Source organism: Oncorhynchus mykiss, chromosome 28 (genome assembly GCF_057628025.1).
Source record: "Oncorhynchus mykiss isolate SJ-2025 chromosome 28, ASM5762802v1, whole genome shotgun sequence".
In the NCBI taxonomy this organism is placed as follows: domain Eukaryota; kingdom Metazoa; phylum Chordata; class Actinopteri; order Salmoniformes; family Salmonidae; genus Oncorhynchus; species Oncorhynchus mykiss.
In genome coordinates this window covers 21,995,602-22,013,504 of record NC_143049.1, presented here as the reverse complement: position 1 = coordinate 22,013,504, position 17,903 = coordinate 21,995,602, and the positions used below count along the sequence as shown (strand labels likewise).

Sequence of the window (17,903 nt, the reverse complement as noted above, 5' to 3'; positions counted from 1 at the left end):
CCTTGTGCCGGGGACAATAAAAGGCCACTCTAAAATGTGCAGCTTTGTCACACAACACATTGCCACAGATGCCTGAAGTGAAGTGTGCAATTGGCATGCTGATGGCAGGAATGTCCACCAGAGTTGTTGCCAGATAATGTAATGTTAATTTCCCTTCCATAAGCCACTGCCAACATTGTTTTAGAGAATTTGGCAGTACGTCCAACTGGCCTTGTAACCGCAGACCACGTTTATGCCGTCGTGTGGGCGAGCGGTTTGATGTCCATGTTGTGAACAGAGTGCCCCATGGTGGCGGTGGGGTTATGGTATGGGGAGGCATAAGCTACGGACAATGAACACAATTGCACTTTATCAATCGCAATTTGAATGCACAGATACCGTTACGAGATCCTGAGGCCCATTGTCGTGCCATTTAGCCATCACCTCATGTTTCAGTATGAAAATACACGCCCCCATGTTGCAATGATCTGTACACAATTCCTGGAAGCTGAAAATGTCCCAGTTCTTCCATGGCCTGCATACTCACCAGACATGACAGCCATTGAGCATGTTTGGGATGCTCTGGACCGACATGTACGACATGTCTTCCAGTTCCCGCTAATATCCAGCAACTTCACACAGCCATTGAAGAGGAGTGGGACATTCCACAGGCCACAATCAACAGCCTGAACAACTCTATGCGAAGGAAACATGCCGTGCTGGATTGGTCACACCAGATACCGACTGGTTTTCTGATCCACGCCCATAGCTTTTCTTGAAGGTATCTGTAACCAAACAGATGCACATCTATTACCAGTCGTGAAATCCATAGATTAGGGCCTTAATGAATTAATTTCAATTAACTGGATTTCCTTATATGAACTATAACTCAGGTAAAGCTTTGAAATTGTTGCTGGTTGTGTTTATATTTTTGTTCAGTATAGATGTTTTTAATGTTAATTCATATTCAGGACCTAAAGAGAGTAATGAGTACAGTGAGTGCTGAGATCTGTGAAGAGGCGGCACACTTCTGATTTACAATCATTTAATTAATGTCAAATGTAGTTTACAAACGGGAAAGACACGTACCATTTTCAAGAATATACAAGACACAAATTATTTGACACAATCATCTTGTGCAATTTGTCATCTTTGGGGCAGGTTGAAATAAATCTCCAGTTGAAGGAACCACAAAGTGAGAGAAGACCTTAACCCTTAACAGTGTTGTGAAGCAGATTCACACAACTTGTCTTGACACACAAGTGCAGTAAGCTCAAACATCCTATTACGGGTTCAAAGGTGCCCCACCCACACATACTGTTGCACAGCTCTAAGTGTTCATTTGCCTATGCATGGTTACCTGTACACGTGACTACAAAGTGAAACTAGAACACAAACCTATACACACACACGTACTGTATGAATGAACAGAGGTATGGGGGGGGGGGGGGGGGGGGGGGGGAATCAGTGTAACAATGTGGAATTGTTCTACGGATCCTTTGAAGTTCTACGAGCCTGTGATCATCCCTTCAAACAGGTTGCTCCAGAACATTCCTTTTACAGGAACAATAATACTGTACTAAAGATGTTGTATACTGCTTTTATGAAAACAAATCTGCTGTAGGTCTACATTGCAGCCATCCCTATGACTCAAATAATTCTTGTAAAATAGCATCTAAATCCACAATGTAGGGAGATGATCAAAGACAAGCTTAGACAGAACCCCCCCCCCCCCGCAATAAACACTAAACTGGAGACAGTTCTGAAGACGCTAGTCCGTGAAGAAAATGGATGTGAATGGAAACCAGAAGGTCTGGACTGAAATAAATATACAATGCTTTGCATGTGATTAAAGCCATCATCTATTGTTCCCCTTCACTGAAAATGTAACATTTCTGTTCTGTACATGTGTTAATATACAGGGGTTAAAGCAACACAATAATCCCATGACTGAAACTTCAGTCGATGTCAGAACGACTGTCTGGGGCCACTTAACCTCCACTTTCATGTAAAAAAAGTCATGACCATCATGCATTTAGGAAAAGAGGATAATTTCAGAGTTTGACCAATTCCAGTCCTTTTCATTATTGGAGAAAAAACACAAAGAAAAAAAGAATCCATGATGGAAATCCGTCCCAGTGACAGAGAATTTAACCCTGTAGGATATCTGTTGGGTTTCTGTTGGGGGTTTGAATTCAGTCATAAACCTTTAAATTCTTCTTTCTTTTTTGTCAGCTTACATCAATACAGACATCACAGGATACATTGTTTTACAACTACAAAGCACATCACCTTGCTGTGGGGAAGTGTTCAGTAACTGGGCTTGGGCAGTCAAGAGTGGGCTGGGACAACATGTCGGCCCACTGCTCCTTCCCTCACAGATGGGAAGGACCTGCCTTGACGAGTTGCCAGGTTGGAAGCCTGGCTAGGTCGCACAATGGAAGCAACACTCAAAAACATTTCTGGAGAAGCATCTTATGAGGCTTTATCAGAGTGGAGGCCAAAACAGAAAACCTAAGTGATCAGTAAAGTGATTTAATCAACAGGTAGGCTGGTCAACTGAGGACAAGCAGCGGAGGTGGAGGTTAACTCAACTGTGTTCCCGGTTGTGATTTAGAAAACAGCGTTGCAGTTTAAAGCCACCATCTCCCCTCGTCTAGTGTTAGAGCGATGTGAACCTTTCCATTAAAAAACATCAAATCAAAAAACATATACTCCTTGCTTTAGGTTTAAAACGTCGACAGCTTTTACTGTATAGTTGAAGAAAAAATGTACACCATCTAAACCTTGAATTTCTAGTTGAGTAGTTTATTATTATTATTATTGTGACTTAAATCTATTCCTGTACAATGAAATACAACTTCAACCTCAAGACGACAACATTGGTTGAAAAATAGGGCTTTCTTTTTCACATTGATTAAACATCACTCCCTACCCTTCCTCAAAACTCTAACTAAAAACTGGACTTTATTAATATATACTTTTGTGAGTTTGTATGTGTGTGTGTGTGTTTGTGTGCGAGCGCGCATATATGTGTGAATGTGTGTAAGCATGTGTGCACATATGTATAGAAGTGTAAGCTCTATGTCATTTACACACAACACTGTAAACTAACATACACTATTATACATGTGCTTGCACTGATTCTTGGAATTTGGTTGACTTCACGATTTAAGACCACAAAAGGGAAAAAAGAGGCTGAAAAGAAGAGGATCCTCTGGATGTTCTGAGGTTGTCAGTTTGGTAGAAAGCTCAGAGTTCATCGTTTTCCTTTCCCCCTTACCAGGCCTTCAAGCAGGGTGCAACGACCGGCGGCCAGCTTGGCTGTCCTGATGGCTTGGACCAAGATGGGTTTTCTACACACAGCGAGCAGTGATGGTAAAAAGGAGGAGGGGGGGGTTACATCACCACCTCCTCCTACCTGAACACACCTTTCAGCATGGTGAGACGATGGTGAGGCAAGCAAGGGAGGAGGGCTCCATGAGTGTAAAGCTGAGTTGCCTGAGAGCTAAAGGATGAAAACACATAGAACCAGAAATGTGAGCCAGGGTGGAGGGGATTTGACTGTGGAGTGGACCACTCACCACTTGAGGGCAGGCAGGCGGTTGGAGGAGCCAGAGAGGGGGGGTTGGTTTATTTGTCATTCTGAGAACACTCAGACATAATGGGCAACTGGGTTCGGTTCTGTTCCCAACCGGGTTGGTTGATCAATCAGTCAGTCCTCCCCTGATCGGAAAAGTCAATCAAGACATCAGTCTTGTCTCTTTAAGCTATGAGGGGGGGCTTTACAAACCCCAAAACACAAACGGTGAGAACAAATGGAAATAAAAAGAGGAAAACATGGAGGGAGGGGGGGAGGCCGGTCAGGGAAGGCGTAGTCTTCTTCACAAGTAGACGCGCCTTAGATCTCCTGGCGATGTGATGGTGTTGCATTGTGGGCACAGTTTCTTATTTCCCTGTGGGAGAGAAAGAGAGAAAAAGGTCATTGTTTAGGTCACAATATGAGCAGTTAAAAGTTTGAGTAAAACAAAGAATGCTTGTCAAACAACCCTGGTGAAATGCGGTACTTCAACTGACTGACAGTACAGAAATAGTCCTGTAATAGATCAAAACAACCACAACAGTAAAGAACAGGTATAAAACCACATAAGAGTAGCTAACCAAACTATACTGGCATGCAGCCCACATCCAGCCACAGAGTGTGGAGACATATGCATGTATCCGCCAGTCAGACAGACGGCCTATAGTGGAGCACGTGAATCATCAAAGCCTGCTCATCATCCTGTTCCAGGACTCCTGCTCTGTTCTGTTCTGTTCTCTGACACTTTGAATCACTGCCATCTCCTATAAAGCCGTGTTGTGTGGGTGTAATTAAAAGACAGCGGGTGCAGAAGCTGAGAGAACAGGGCAAGGTACGCTGTGTGGTCTCCTTGCGCTGTGCCAAAATAGGTGGTTGTGGTGGTTAGAGAATGGTGGAAACCTGATAAACAAGATTTACTAGGATTTACCATCCAAAACCACTCCATTTTCCCGGGATAAATAACTGCAAGAAACCGGTAAATTATAATAAATGATTTATACGAACAGCATGGCGTGAAATGGAACTGTTAAATTATATGCGCTGTCTAAATCTGGATCTCAGTATGGAGCCCAGTTCACAATGCATGTAGACCGACAGTATCATCTCATCATGGTAAGTGCTTTTCTTGTGACAGCTAGGCCTATGATACAGTAATATAAAGACAAAATGCGGGTCTAATTTACCCATCTCCATCTGTCTTTCTGGGGTCACCTTGTTATTTAGTTTTTTTTTAAAAACAAGGCACACCTGTTAATTGAAATGCATTCCAGGTGACTACCTCATGAAGCTGGTTGAGAGAATGCCAATAGTGTGAAAAACTGTCAAGGTAAAGGGTGGCTACTTTGAAGAACCTCAAATATAAGCTCAAACACATGTTGACTACCTGCTAACACTGAACTCTCACGGGTCTCCTGTCACTGGCCCATTAACAGGAAAGAGGGGTACGGGGAAAGTTACTGGAACCACATTGATGTGTGAGGAAGAGGTGTAGCCTACTACCTGTGTGTGTGCTCCGAGCATGAGTTCCAGCACACAGGGACCTGCGGCTGTAGAGTCTGACAGCTACTAGCTGACTGACCTGAGATCTATCTGGAATGAATGCAGAGGGCAAATAGTGGGAGTTACTGGACTAGGGGGCAGAGTTCATATACTGAGTCCTGACACACTCAAGTGGTGGGCTGGGTTTGCCCTGTGTATGTGGGTGTGTGCGTAAGTACACAGTGTTACATCTTTCCTCAGGACAAGGGAGCATTCAGCTGTGGGCAAACAGTGGAGTCTCCATGCTGCCAGAACCAGGAGGTCTGGACAACTCTCCCACCTAGAGTCAGGAGGTCTGGACAACTATCCCACCTAGAGTCAGGGGGTCTGGACAACTCTCCCACCTAGAGTCAGGGGGTCTGGACAACTCTCCCAACTAGAGTCAGGGGGCCTGGACAACTCTCCCAACTAGAGTCAGGGGGCCTGGACAACTCTCCCACCTAGAGTCAGGGGGGCTGGACAATTCTCCCACCTAGAGTCAGGGGGCCTGGACAACTCTCCCACCGAGAGTCAGGGGGTCTGGACAACTCTCCCAACTAGAGTCAGGGGGCCTGGACAACTCTCCCAACTAGAGTCAGGGGGCCTGGACAACTCTCCCACCTAGAGTCAGGGGGGCTGGACAATTCTCCCACCTAGAGTCAGGGGGCCTGGACAACTCTCCCACCGAGAGTCAGGGGGTCTGGAAAACTCTCCCACCGAGAGTCAGGGGGTCTGGAAAACTCTCCTACCGGAGCAGGGGCAGCTGGGGGGCCCGGGTAGCCCTGGACAGCTCTCTCCCCCCGGAGCAAAGAGGATTTGTAGCTCCCAACAGGTCTGCTCATGTGGAGCCCACAGATAACCAGGCTAAGGAAAGGGGCGGAGGGGCCTTGAGTGGAGGTGGTCTCCGTAACAGTAACATGCACTCAGAGAAACTGTTAGGGAGTCTTGGACCAAGCCCAAACTGATAAGCTCTCTTGTCATATCTTAACAGCCTTCAGGTTCATTTCAAAAGTGAATAAAGATCAGTCTGAACTTAAATTAGTGCCTAACCACCTTGCAGACAGACAGACGAGCTACCATACCGTATCGTCTTTGTATATTATTGTACACCTCACCCAGACTGCTTGAATTTCCACTAAGAACCCCCCCTCCTCCACCCTGGCTCCAATGAGAACCAGGTTCTCCATCTCTCCCCTCTTTACACAAAGAAATTACGGCCTTTCTTGCATTTCTTCATATAAAATAAAGGAGTTACCTGATCTTAATGAGCCTGGTGTACGGTGTGGGCTTCTCACATTGCACGCCAGCTGCCGCGCTCTATTAAATCCTAAAAAAACTGCCCGACGGTAACTAGATTACATGCATTTACTTTGATGAAGACGCGGGGAGCCCTGCCGCGCAACGCTTTTATTGCTGTCTTCGGGCAACATTTTAATGCCCACATTAGGAACAAGCTGCTGCAGCAGGCACACATTTCTTAACCAACCCTCCGTGTTCCCCTTCTCAGCCCTTCTTCCCCCACCGCCTTTGTCTTTCACACACAGGGCTTTGTGATAATAAAAAAAACACAGCAGCGTATTTAATATATTGTATATTGGTGAAGGAGAGAGGAGGGCTAAACTGTGGCTGGGAAGCATTTTCTTATGAATTGCTTCCGTGTGTAGAAGCAAAATGTGTTAGTGGACAAAGCCAGCCGTTTCCCTGGTGAGAGAGAGCAGCTAAAAACAGGAGAGGAGGAGAGAGCAGAGGGCATAGTGCACCAGGGACAACAAATGCTCCCCAAAACAAAGGCTACAGCAGTGGTCCTGGAGGCTTTGCCTGGCTGGGCATACTGTACTGGGCCCGCTTTCCCAAGAGCATCTTAAGGCTACGTTCATCGTCAGAACCTTCGTAGGAACATCGTTAAATCTCTGAGCGGTTTTCCAAAACCATCGTTAAAGTTGTAGTTGAAAATGCTGGTTATTTAGCGCCTGCCCCAGACCAGTTAAGGACAGCTCAGTGTGTTTTTAGATGCCTTTTCACTCTCCCACGTAACTTTATACACAGAACATTCTCCACTAAACACACAATCAAGCTGTTTACTTTCTCTCTGGAACTGCCGATAACTTGGAAACGAAGTTGACTACAAACACAACGTTGCCAATGTCTTTGCAATTGAGCAAGCAAAGGATAAAAAGATGGAAACCGAGATGAAAGCATAAACATTTAAAAATAGGCCTGAAGGCTACATAGGACTTTATATTTGAAATCATATTGAAATAAATGTCATGTTCAGACAATTAAGAGTTTTATTGTAGGCTAAACTGTCTTGAATTTGCTTCAATATATTTAAATACGTGCAATGACGTGCCAAATGAATCTGATTTAGTGCATTATTATAGGGTAAGCATTAGAATAAGCTGCATGACTATTTGCAGCTGTAGGTGGTAATATCTCTAGGAGCTGATCCGTCGTCAGTATTGTGGAATAATTAGAATGTTAAGGTAAAATTTGAATGGAGAAAGCTGATCTGAGAGCAGCGCGCTCTTTCTTTCGATCCCAACAGTATCAACTCATGCTTCAACGACGCACTTAGTGACCGCTCTCTCTGCATGGTGTTTTGGGAAACTCATGTTACATCTTCAGCTGATGTAGGAAAGATGCATCGTTAAAACACACTAGTAAGCCTAAGTTCCACTGCTATTGGGAAACCGAGCACTGTACAATAAAGGTTGAGGAGACCTGCCCAGGGGTTGAGGGGTTAGGTGGGACTCACTACTGTGTTGGTAAAGAGAGTAGAGGAGAGCTACCTACACTGTTCCTACACACCTGTGGTCAGATGCAGCACAATTGTCTATTGTCATTATGCAAAGCTTCCACTGGATAATCACTCAGCTACATTTGAAAAAAAGAAACAAAACAAACATACTCAAGAGTGTGTGCATGTGTGTAGACCTAGGGGGATATAATTCAGATGAAACAAGTAGACCTCTTTATTTCAGAGTTTAACTACCGATTTAGGGGGACCATTTTGTTTTACCATGTCCCTGTTGGAATGTGTGAGTGAGTGAGTGAGTGAGTGAGTGAGTGAGTGAGAGAGAGAAAGTTCAGTCACTATGAAACCAGTGGCTGTAATGTGATGAAGTAGTGTTGCCATGCAACAGCAGTGTTGCGATGTGTTGTGGAGGCTGGGTTGGCATTGGGTTCTCACCAGAGTCCTGAGCCAGCATTCCTCACAGTGGACGTGCCAGCACTGGATGGAGGTGAGGGGCATCGTGTACGAGTCCTGCCACATAGGGGGGAGAGAGGGAAAGAGAGAGCATTAATATGAGATTACAGGAGAACTGTGCGGACTGACACAAATAGACAAAACGCTGGTCGCAGGCACACACGGTACAACACTGGGCAGGCCCTGACGAACGACGCCACCAAACCAAAGCACAGGCATGGAAGAGGGGGGTGGCCAGCCCAGCCGGGTGAGCGGGCAGGCAGGCAGAGGGGCGAGGGAGGGTGGGTGGGAAGGGAGCACAGAGAGCCTTACCCTCCGGAGCGGGAGCAGCCGTTTAATCCCGCCGCCGGCCATAACGTAGCCTCTATACAAACAGTAAATGCTGAGCGGGGGGAGGGGCTTTGAACAGCTCTCAGCAACCCGCCTCTCATTGGGCGCTGTTACCGCGAGGGCCCGCCCCAATTGGCCCAGATTCTTGTCTTCAGCCCTGTCTGTTTGGAATCTCTTCCTCTGTAGGGAAGTACAGAGGGGGCACCGCTGAGCACTAGAATGTGGCGGACTACAAAGCATGGAAAGAAACAGGTACGGACGGACTGGACACATGCATTCACACACAACCTGGGCGGCACTAGGCACTGGAGAGAAAGACCCACTAAAGTTTCTGTTGCAGCTTGTGTGATGTGTTTGAGACTTGTAGCAGGCTCTGAGCAAAATAATCAGCACCATGTACCATGTCCAACACATGTCATAGATTATAATTTTACAAGCCAGAACGTTGTTTCTATGAAATGCATTGAAACAGAACAGAGAACACTGAACGTGAAGATGATGTGATGTGAAATCCAATGCATCCATTTAGTGCCCAGTTCCTTAAAGCAACAGCAGGTGGTGGTAGAGATCCACTGATAAGGACCCTGCTGACTCAGTATGCCTGTATGGTTCTTTAACAAGTGTTCAGAGAACACAAACAGATCGCAAAACAAACTCCTGTAGAAAAAGATACTCAACTCTACTGCCTTACAAGCACAAGCCATTTTGTCTTTCAAAATGAGTGATGAGGTGTTAGCAGTCAAATATGACTCTTCACCACCTTGGCTGGTGGGTTAGACTTTCAGAATATTGCAGAGGCTATTTCCTCACCCATCTTAAAAAAAATAAAATTGAAATCCCGTCAACAAGGAACCGTGTCCGTCAGAGCAGAAGAGGAAAAGCGTCTTCACTCCTCAGCCTGGCTGAGTGAGATTTGTGATGGGAGGAGACGACAGCAATGACAAATGAGCTTTACGATGGTCGCTGGAGGGCAGGAGTGATCAATATGCATCTCTTCCCCTCTCCTCTCCGTCACCCCGGGGCTGGGACGACCTTTAGGAGGGACAGGCGTCAGTAATTGCTTGCTTTTCACAGAGTCAAGAGTCGTGGGGCCCGGGCCAGGGAGAAGGAGCTGCCAAAGCTGAGGAATCTGGCTTCTTCACTCTTCACTCATTCTCAAGGTGAGACTAGAAGATGGCGGGTGGGGTGTGTGTGGCTATGAGTGACAATGGAGGAAGTACAACCACAACACACTTCGGAAAGGGTTGCTCAGGTATGTGGTGTTCTGTTCTTAATCCATATTGTCTGATTCTCTCACATAGACCAGGGGAGCGGATGGCCGAGCAGTCATTAGGGACAGAATCTCCAGGAACCGGATGCATTGATGGATGTCAAATCACCGTGATGACGTCAATAACCAAAGACAAAAGTTTGCTTATCGATCCCCACCAAATGATAATGAACCATCAGTTGAAATGGTCAGAAAACCCCTCAAAGCTGCCAGATGGTAATAAGCCATCCTGCAGCTGGGGATTCAGAACTATATGACAGTTGGTGCAACAGAATCTCTCTGACACACACACACACACAATCAATCAATCAGGTGGAGGAGAGATGGCTGACTTTCAGGCCATGCAGGAATCACTTCAACCACCAGACAATATGTCAATACAAAGCCCATGCCTGTAAACTGCAACGCTGCATCCTAAATGGTACCCCATATACCCTATGGGCCCTAGTCAAAAGTATTGCACTATATAGGGAATAGGGTGTCAATTAGGTCCCTAGTCAAAAGTAGTGCGGTATATAGGGGATAGGGTGTCATTTGTGACACACCCAAAAGTTGTTTAAGTAGTGGATGGGCAGGTTGCTTGGGTTCAAACACTCTGATATGGCAGACATGCTTAGAGACTGAGAGAAAAGCACACGGATGGACAGAGTGAAGGTAAAGGACTAGGTTGGTTGCTTACCATGCAGATGAGACACTTATATCTGTCCCCTCGAAGGATCTGTTTCTCCAGTTCCCGGATACGAGCCTTTAGTGCTTCAAATGTGGTGGCTTTCGAGCCCTCTGTGATCCTGCAACAAACGGGAAGAGGCTTGGGTCAGGTCACAGTGACACTCAAAGAGAAAGGACCCTCACCATTACATCACGGAATCCCTTGTTTTGTCTCTATGGTAGCAGCACTGCAGGAATCTAGAGGCCATTTTAATACGTAAATCACTCTTAATCTTTGTCCTCGGTCCCAGGATCTGATTGCTTTGAGAGTTATTTCTCGCTGGCAAGCTTTTTATTCAGCCCTTCCTTGTCAGGACACTGAGCTGTCTTTATACTGTACATGACACATCCCCATTTAACATCTGTCTATCGGTCTGTATCCTCCCAGGTCCTATCCCTACACTGACTGACCCAGGATGTACAGCTCCCTCCCCTCCTCACCTTTCAGGCCCTCCACTAAATATCCCCTGATTAATGCCCCTGCTTGGAGAATGTACGTTTAACACTGTCCTGCAGCATATGAACGAGCAATAACTAAGTCAATATGTCCGCCAGTGATTGGCCGGGACGCGGCGCTGGCCAGATGTTTATGGTGATCCGCTCATTTTCCAGCCAGATGGAGTGCTGATCTACAGTATTGATTTACCATTGGACCGGCTCTCAGCGGGAGACGCGCAGCAAGGCACAGCGCTCCCCCACTCCGATTACTGCCCATTTGGAGGGCCCAGTGCCTTGGCTATCTATAGCTTAATTTATTATACTACCGGCCCTGTGTGGTTCTTCAATAAGGAGTGGATTGCCCAGAGGAACACAGAGACAGTACAGGAGTTGCGCTAGAATGACCACTGTCAACACAATGTAGTTCAACTTTCCTAGCCCGATAGCTACACTGAATAAAGCATTGTTTTTGCCTTTGTATTTAGATATACACACACCAATGCTGTTTTCTCATCGGAAGGTAGCATCATTTGAGTTAAGCTGAATGTGACTTCAAGAGCTTAAAATGTTCCTATGTCTGGTGTTAGTCCATTACAATACACTTGGTGACTCGAGTCAACTTGAAACTCTTGTTTGACTGGACAGAGACCTTGGCCAAGGATAGCCAGAGAAAAGAGACCAGGCCAGTCATTCTCTCATGTGACTCCAATCTGCAACACCATGGCCATAAAGCTTTAAAATCTCCTCTTATTAGCAGGGCGCTTGTAAAAAGGCATTTAGCCTTGATTAGCGTGCTTGCTTATAAAGAAGGCCCAGTAGCGCTGTCCTCCGTAGCCTGGTGTTTTCCCTTTAACAGCATCATAAATCCCTGTGGTGGTTTACTCAACCAACACTGTCATTGGGCGGCACTGAGTAAAACTTTTCCCTATAAAAGACCAACCCTCGTCTCCTCTCTGGCTCTCAGGCACGACGTGGTTTGACGATGAATATTAATTTAGCCGGTGATTTATAAGAAACCACATTCTAAAAGTTACTTAATTCCCTCGTGCAATAAAAGGGGGTTTTAATCTTTCTTTATGTAGAGGCCTGAGCCATTGGAGCGATGGATGGCCGATAGAATGTGGGTTTTTGTGTGCCCCTAGTTTACTACACTCTCGGCAGAAGGGACTGGATGATCTCACCATTTGATGATTGTATCAGGTGGGCCAGCCCCAACCCCAGGCAGACAGGCCAGCTGGACATCAGGCATTAACAAACTGGATTGTACCATCTATTAGTATCTGTACACCACCATACAGTGCCTCCAGAAAGTTCTCACATCCCTTGACCTTTTCCACAGGTTGTTGTATTACAAAGTGGGATTCAAAATGATATCATGTAACTATTTTTTGTCCACATTCTACACAAAATGAATGTAAAAATGTTTAAAACATTTAAATTCAAAAATAAACATCTTCATTAGATAAGTATTCAACCCCCGGAGTCAATGCATGTTAGAATCACCTTTGGCAGTGATGACAGCTGTGTGTCTTTCTGGGTTAGTCTCTAAGAGCTTTGCACAACTGGATTGTACAATACTTGCACATTATTCTTGAAATTCTTCAAGCTGTCACGTTGGTTGTTGATCATTGCTAGACAGCCATTTTCACGTCGTGCCAAAGATTTTAAGATGTTTTAAGTCAAAACTGTAACTAGGACACTCAGGAACATTCAATGTCATCTTGGTAAGCAACTCCAGTGTATATTTTGCCTTGTGTTTTAAGCTATTGTCCTGCTGAAATGTGAATTTGTCTCCTAGTGTCTGTTGGAAAGCAGACTGAACAAGGTTCTTCTCTACTATAATTTATAACACTGCAGTTCAAAAATCCATGTTAAGACAGCAGCTTAAAATATACCAAACAACCTTTGCTAAACCTGAAATTGTTTCTAAAGATGAGTTAAGTTATTGGTTGAGGCATGTTATGCTAAGGGAAAATACAAGTAAAGCAAACATTGTGGGCATAAAACAGGGCCGTGAATCAGGCCTGGGCTGAGGTTTGTGACCACAGTGGGACTCTGTAGTGGCCTTGAGTACACATACAATCTTACAAGACTTACAATGTAACCTGAAATACTACCTCATGCAAAGTTTCCCACACTGCTACACCGTCTATAGCTGGGACACTACAGGTAGGGCTGGGCAGTATCCATATTTTCACATCGTCACACTGTTTCAGAACCATACTGGGGTATACGCTATTACCGGAAGTGCACACAAGGGGCGCTATTTTGTTGTTTTTGCTGCAACTAAAAAGTTTGATCTTGACATCTAGCCACTTAGCTAGCAAGCCAAATGCATAGCTGGAGCCCTGAGCTGCTTATAATTTATGACATCTTAGATTTCTTATAATTATACTTAACTTATAAGCAGTGGCGTATTGAAAATCACACCATCTTGGAGGACTACAAAGAAACTGGGGTTGTGTTCAGAAAGGCACAACATACAACAGAAAACTCAAATATTATGTAGTACTGTTTTAAAAGTTCTCCCCACTGAACATACAAGCGTACCTAGTTAAAAATGTAAAAAATGAGTATGGAACCAAAGAACAGTTCATATATGTCATCTCAGTTGAGATGCTCCCCTCTCACTGCCACAGGCTGGAAAGATCCAGAAATATAAAAAGAGAGCGAGAAAGAAAGAGCGAGGGGGAACTTGTCCTTCTTCCCCATTAAGTGTCCTGTGTTCAGTCTGAACGTTTGCGGGAGGCGGTGGAGATTGTGCCGTGTGCCCATTTCTCATTTCATTAGCCGGGCTTGCCAGGCTCCCTGGGCCACTGCACCCCTGCAATCCATCTCCATCAGCCCGTTATCTTAATCTAGCGTCCATCTATATCCTCGCCTTTCATCTCTCAGGCAGGGAGGGAGGCAGGCAGGCAGGCAGGGAGGGCCTCCTGAGCACATTACTGGCTGGTGTAATTTCAGTTAGATTCAGGAGAGGGAGGAGGAGGAAAAGAGAGACCAAGGGGACTGACAACCTTTTAGAATGGGGAATAATCCACAACCATTCACACATTTACCTTCAGAAAGTATTCACACTCACAAAATAAAATGGATTTAATTGTCATTTTTGTGAACGATCTACACAAAATACTCAGTAATGTCAAAGTGGAAGAAATATTTTAACATTTGTAAAGATAAGTATTCAAACCAAGTGCTAGAATCACCTTTGGCAGCGATTACAGCTGTGAGTCTAACTAAAGCTTTCCACTGCTAGAAAACAATTTTCAGGTCTTGCCATAGTTAGTTTTAACTTAAATATGTTTGAAAATCTAACTCAGCCACTCAAGCACATTCACGTCTTCTTGGCAAGTAACTACAGTGTAGATTTGGCCTTGTGTTTTAGGTTAATGTCCTGCTGAAAGGTGAATTCATCTCAGTGTCTGGTGGAAAGCAGACCGAAGGGTTTCCTCCAGGATTTAGCGCCATTCTGTTCATTTTTTATTCAGAAAAACTGCCCAGTCTTTCACAATTACAAGCATACCCATAACATGATTCAGCTACCACTATGCTTGAAAATATGGAGAGCAGTACTCAGTAATGTGTTGTATTGGAATTGCCCCAAACATAACGCTTTGTATTCAGAGAAAAAAGTTAATTTCTTTGCCACATTTTTTGCAGTATTACCTTAATGCCTTATTGCAAACAGGATGCATGTTTTGGAATATTGTTATTCTGTACAGGCTTCCTTCTTTTCACTCTGTCAATTATGTTAGTATTGTGGAGAAACTACAATGTTGTTGATCCAGCCTCAGTTTTCTCCTATCACAGCCATTAAACTTTGTAATGGTTTTAAAGTCACCATTGGCCTCATGGTGAAATCCATGAGCCGTTTCTGTCCTCTCTCCGGCAACTGAGTTAGGAAGGACGCCTGTATATTGTAGTGACTGGGTGTATTGATACACCATCCAAAGTGTAATTAATAACTCCACCATGCTCAAAGGGTTATTCAATGTGTTTTTTTCTTTCTTTTTTAAAATCTACCAATAGGTGCCCTTCTTTGCGAACCATTGGAAAACCTCCCTGGTGTTTGTGGTTGAATTTCACTGCTCAACAGAGGGACCTTAAAAATAATTGTATGTGTATGGTACAGAGCAGCGATAGTCATTACAAAATCATGGTAAACACTATTATTGCGCACAGAGTGAGTCCATGCAACTTATGTGAATTGTTAAGGACATTTTCACTCTTGAACTTCTTTAGGCTTGCCATAACAAAGGGGTTGAACACTTACTGACTCAAAACATTTCAGCTTTTAATCTGTACTTGATTTGTAAAATTATAGAAGAACATCATTCCACTTTGACATTATGGGGTCGTGTGTGTAATCCCTTAAGGCAATGTCCACGCCAGCGCGTGAATCTAATCAGCGTAATAAAAAGTCACAAAAATAAATTAGGCGAACTATTCACATTTTTGCAACCAGGAAATGGCAGAGCGATTTCTGCATTGTGTATCTTTAACTAAACTGACACCAGATAAAACATTGAAGTCACAATTGATTTCTTCAGCTCCAGCCATTGTGTGTGAGGAAGGCCTCAGATGGCTATAGGGGGAGGGCTTCTCTCTCTCTCACAGGGTCCGAGGGGGGAGATGGGAAGAAGCAGAGGAGGACATAGGAGGTGGGGTAGAGTCATCACTTAGAAATTGAGGACAGATTCAATTACTTGCAAAGCTACACGGAAATCTCTGCCATTGTTTCATGTTGAGCATGACATTTTGCAGCAATCACATTGGCGGCATTGGAGAGGTCATTTATCTTGTTGGGAACGAGTGGGGTTGGAGACGACCCCAATGCCAAGAGATCATTACCCATCTGGGATGAGATCAGAGATTTCACTACCGCCACACACACACACACAATGCATCAGCATAACGAAAGGAGACAAACCTCATTTTCATTTGAGAACGAGGGCTGAGAAAGTCCCTACAAATACATGCATTTTGCAAACAGCAAGGAGGGAATTTCAGCCTCGTTCTTCTAAAATCATTCAATCCCTTATTTGGTCTCCTTAAAGGGATTCTCAGATTAAACCTATTTATTTCGTATCAGGAAATTGCCCATAAAACTGTCACACTGCATGCCCATTTCTTTACTCATAGATTTTGGCACAAAAATCCATAGAATGCCAACAGAAAGATCCAAATAGAACAACTAGCAGCAGGAGCCTAGTGGTTAGAGCGTTGGTCCAGTAACCGAAAGGTTGCTAGATCAAATCCCCGAGCTGACATGGTAAAAATCTGTGGTTCTGCGCCTGAACAAGGCAGTTAAACCCACTAGGCCGTTATTATTGTAAATAATAATTTGTTCTTTAACTGACTTGCCTGGTTAAATAAAAAATAAATAATGTATTTTAATAAAAAATGTATTTCAATAAACTCACTACCACATCTCTTTCCCTTCTGTGACAATACTAATAATACAGTCTTGTTCCTCCCACTAAGCCAGTGGTTCCAAAACTTTTTATAGTCCGTACCCCTTCAAACATTCAACCTCCAGCTGCGTACCCCCGCTAGCACCAGGGTCAGCGCACTCTCAAATGTTGTTTTTGCCATCATTGTAAACCTGCCACACACACTATACGATACATTTATTAAACATAAGAATGTGTGAGCTGTCACAACCCGGCTTGTGGGAAGTGACAAGGAGCTCTTATAGGACATGGGCACAAATAATAATAATAAATCATTTTGCTCTATATTTAACCATTTTACATATAAAAATATAAATTATTTGTTCATCAAAAATGGTGAATAACACACCACAGGTTAATGAGAAGGATGCACACAACTCTGCAATGTTGGGTTGTATTGGAGAGTCTCTCCGTCTTAAATCATTTTACACACAGTCTGTGCCTGTATGTAGTTTTCATAACAGTGAGGGTCGAGAATCCAAATAGGTACATGGTTGCAAAGGGCATCAGTGACTTACCAGCAGGATTTGCTAAGGTAAGAAACTCTGAGCGCAGCCCTATCCAGAAATCTGGCACTGGCTTCTGATTAAATTCAATTTTCGCAGAACCACTTGTTGCAATTTCGATGAGGCTCTTGGTCAGATATCGATAAATGGACTGGAAGCAGGGGATAAAAGGGATAACGAATCCAGTTGTTTGTGTCGTCCGTTTCGTAAAAGTACCTGCGTAATTGCACACCCAGCTCACTCAGTTGCTTCGCTATATTACATTTGACATTGTCCGTAATCTTGAGTTCATTTGCACACAAAAAAAAAATCTAACAATGATGGAAAGACCTGTGTGTTGTCCTTGTTAATGCAGCCAAAAAAATAGCTCTTAAAACACCTCTTCGATATAGGGGGCGCTCTTTTAATTTTTGGATGAAAAACGTTCCCGTTTTAAACAAGATATTTTGTCACGAAAATATGCTCGACTATGCATATAATTGACAGCTTTGGAAAGAAAACACTGACGTTTCCAAAACTGCAAAGATATTGTCTGTGAGTGCCACAGAACTGATGTTACAGGCGAAACCCAAATAAAAATCCAATCAGGAAGTGCCGCATTTTTTGAAACCGCCTCATGCCAATGACTCCTTATATGGCTGTGAAGGAGCTAGGAGTCAGCTTACGTTTTCCCCAAGGTGTCTACAGCATTGTGACGTATTTGTAGGCATATCATTGGAAGATTGACCATAAGAGACTACATCTACCAGGTGGTCGCTTGGTGTCCTCCGTTGCAATTATTGCGTAACCTCCAGCTGCAGTATTTTTCCGTTTGCTTCTGATAAGAAGCCAACTGCCACCACTGATAGATTATCGAATAGACATGTGAAAAACACCGTGAGGATTGATTCTAAACAACGTTTGCCATGTTTCT

The 17,903-nt window shown here is 44.2% G+C and overlaps 1 protein-coding gene across 7 annotated transcripts in view; it reads right to left on the bottom strand.

Moving 5' to 3' along the window:
• Positions 1–1,010: 1,010 nt before the first annotated feature.
• LOC110508723 (E3 ubiquitin-protein ligase RNF220) overlaps positions 1,011–17,903 on the bottom strand; it is a 189,725-nt gene continuing 172,832 nt past the window's right edge. For 6 of the 7 annotated variants that reach the window (XM_036967079.2, XM_036967080.2, XM_036967082.2 and 3 more), the window contains 3 exons: positions 10,565–10,673; positions 8,268–8,342; positions 1,011–3,935 (listed from right to left, as the gene is read on the bottom strand). In XM_036967079.2, the coding sequence (XP_036822974.2) occupies positions 3,864–3,935; positions 8,268–8,342; positions 10,565–10,673 (256 nt within the window). In that variant the 3' untranslated portion in view covers positions 1,011–3,863. Of the gene's footprint in view, positions 3,936–8,267; positions 8,343–8,597; positions 8,796–10,564; positions 10,674–17,903 lie in introns of all 7 variants that reach the window. The other variant, XM_090226079.1, reaches the window with a different exon arrangement.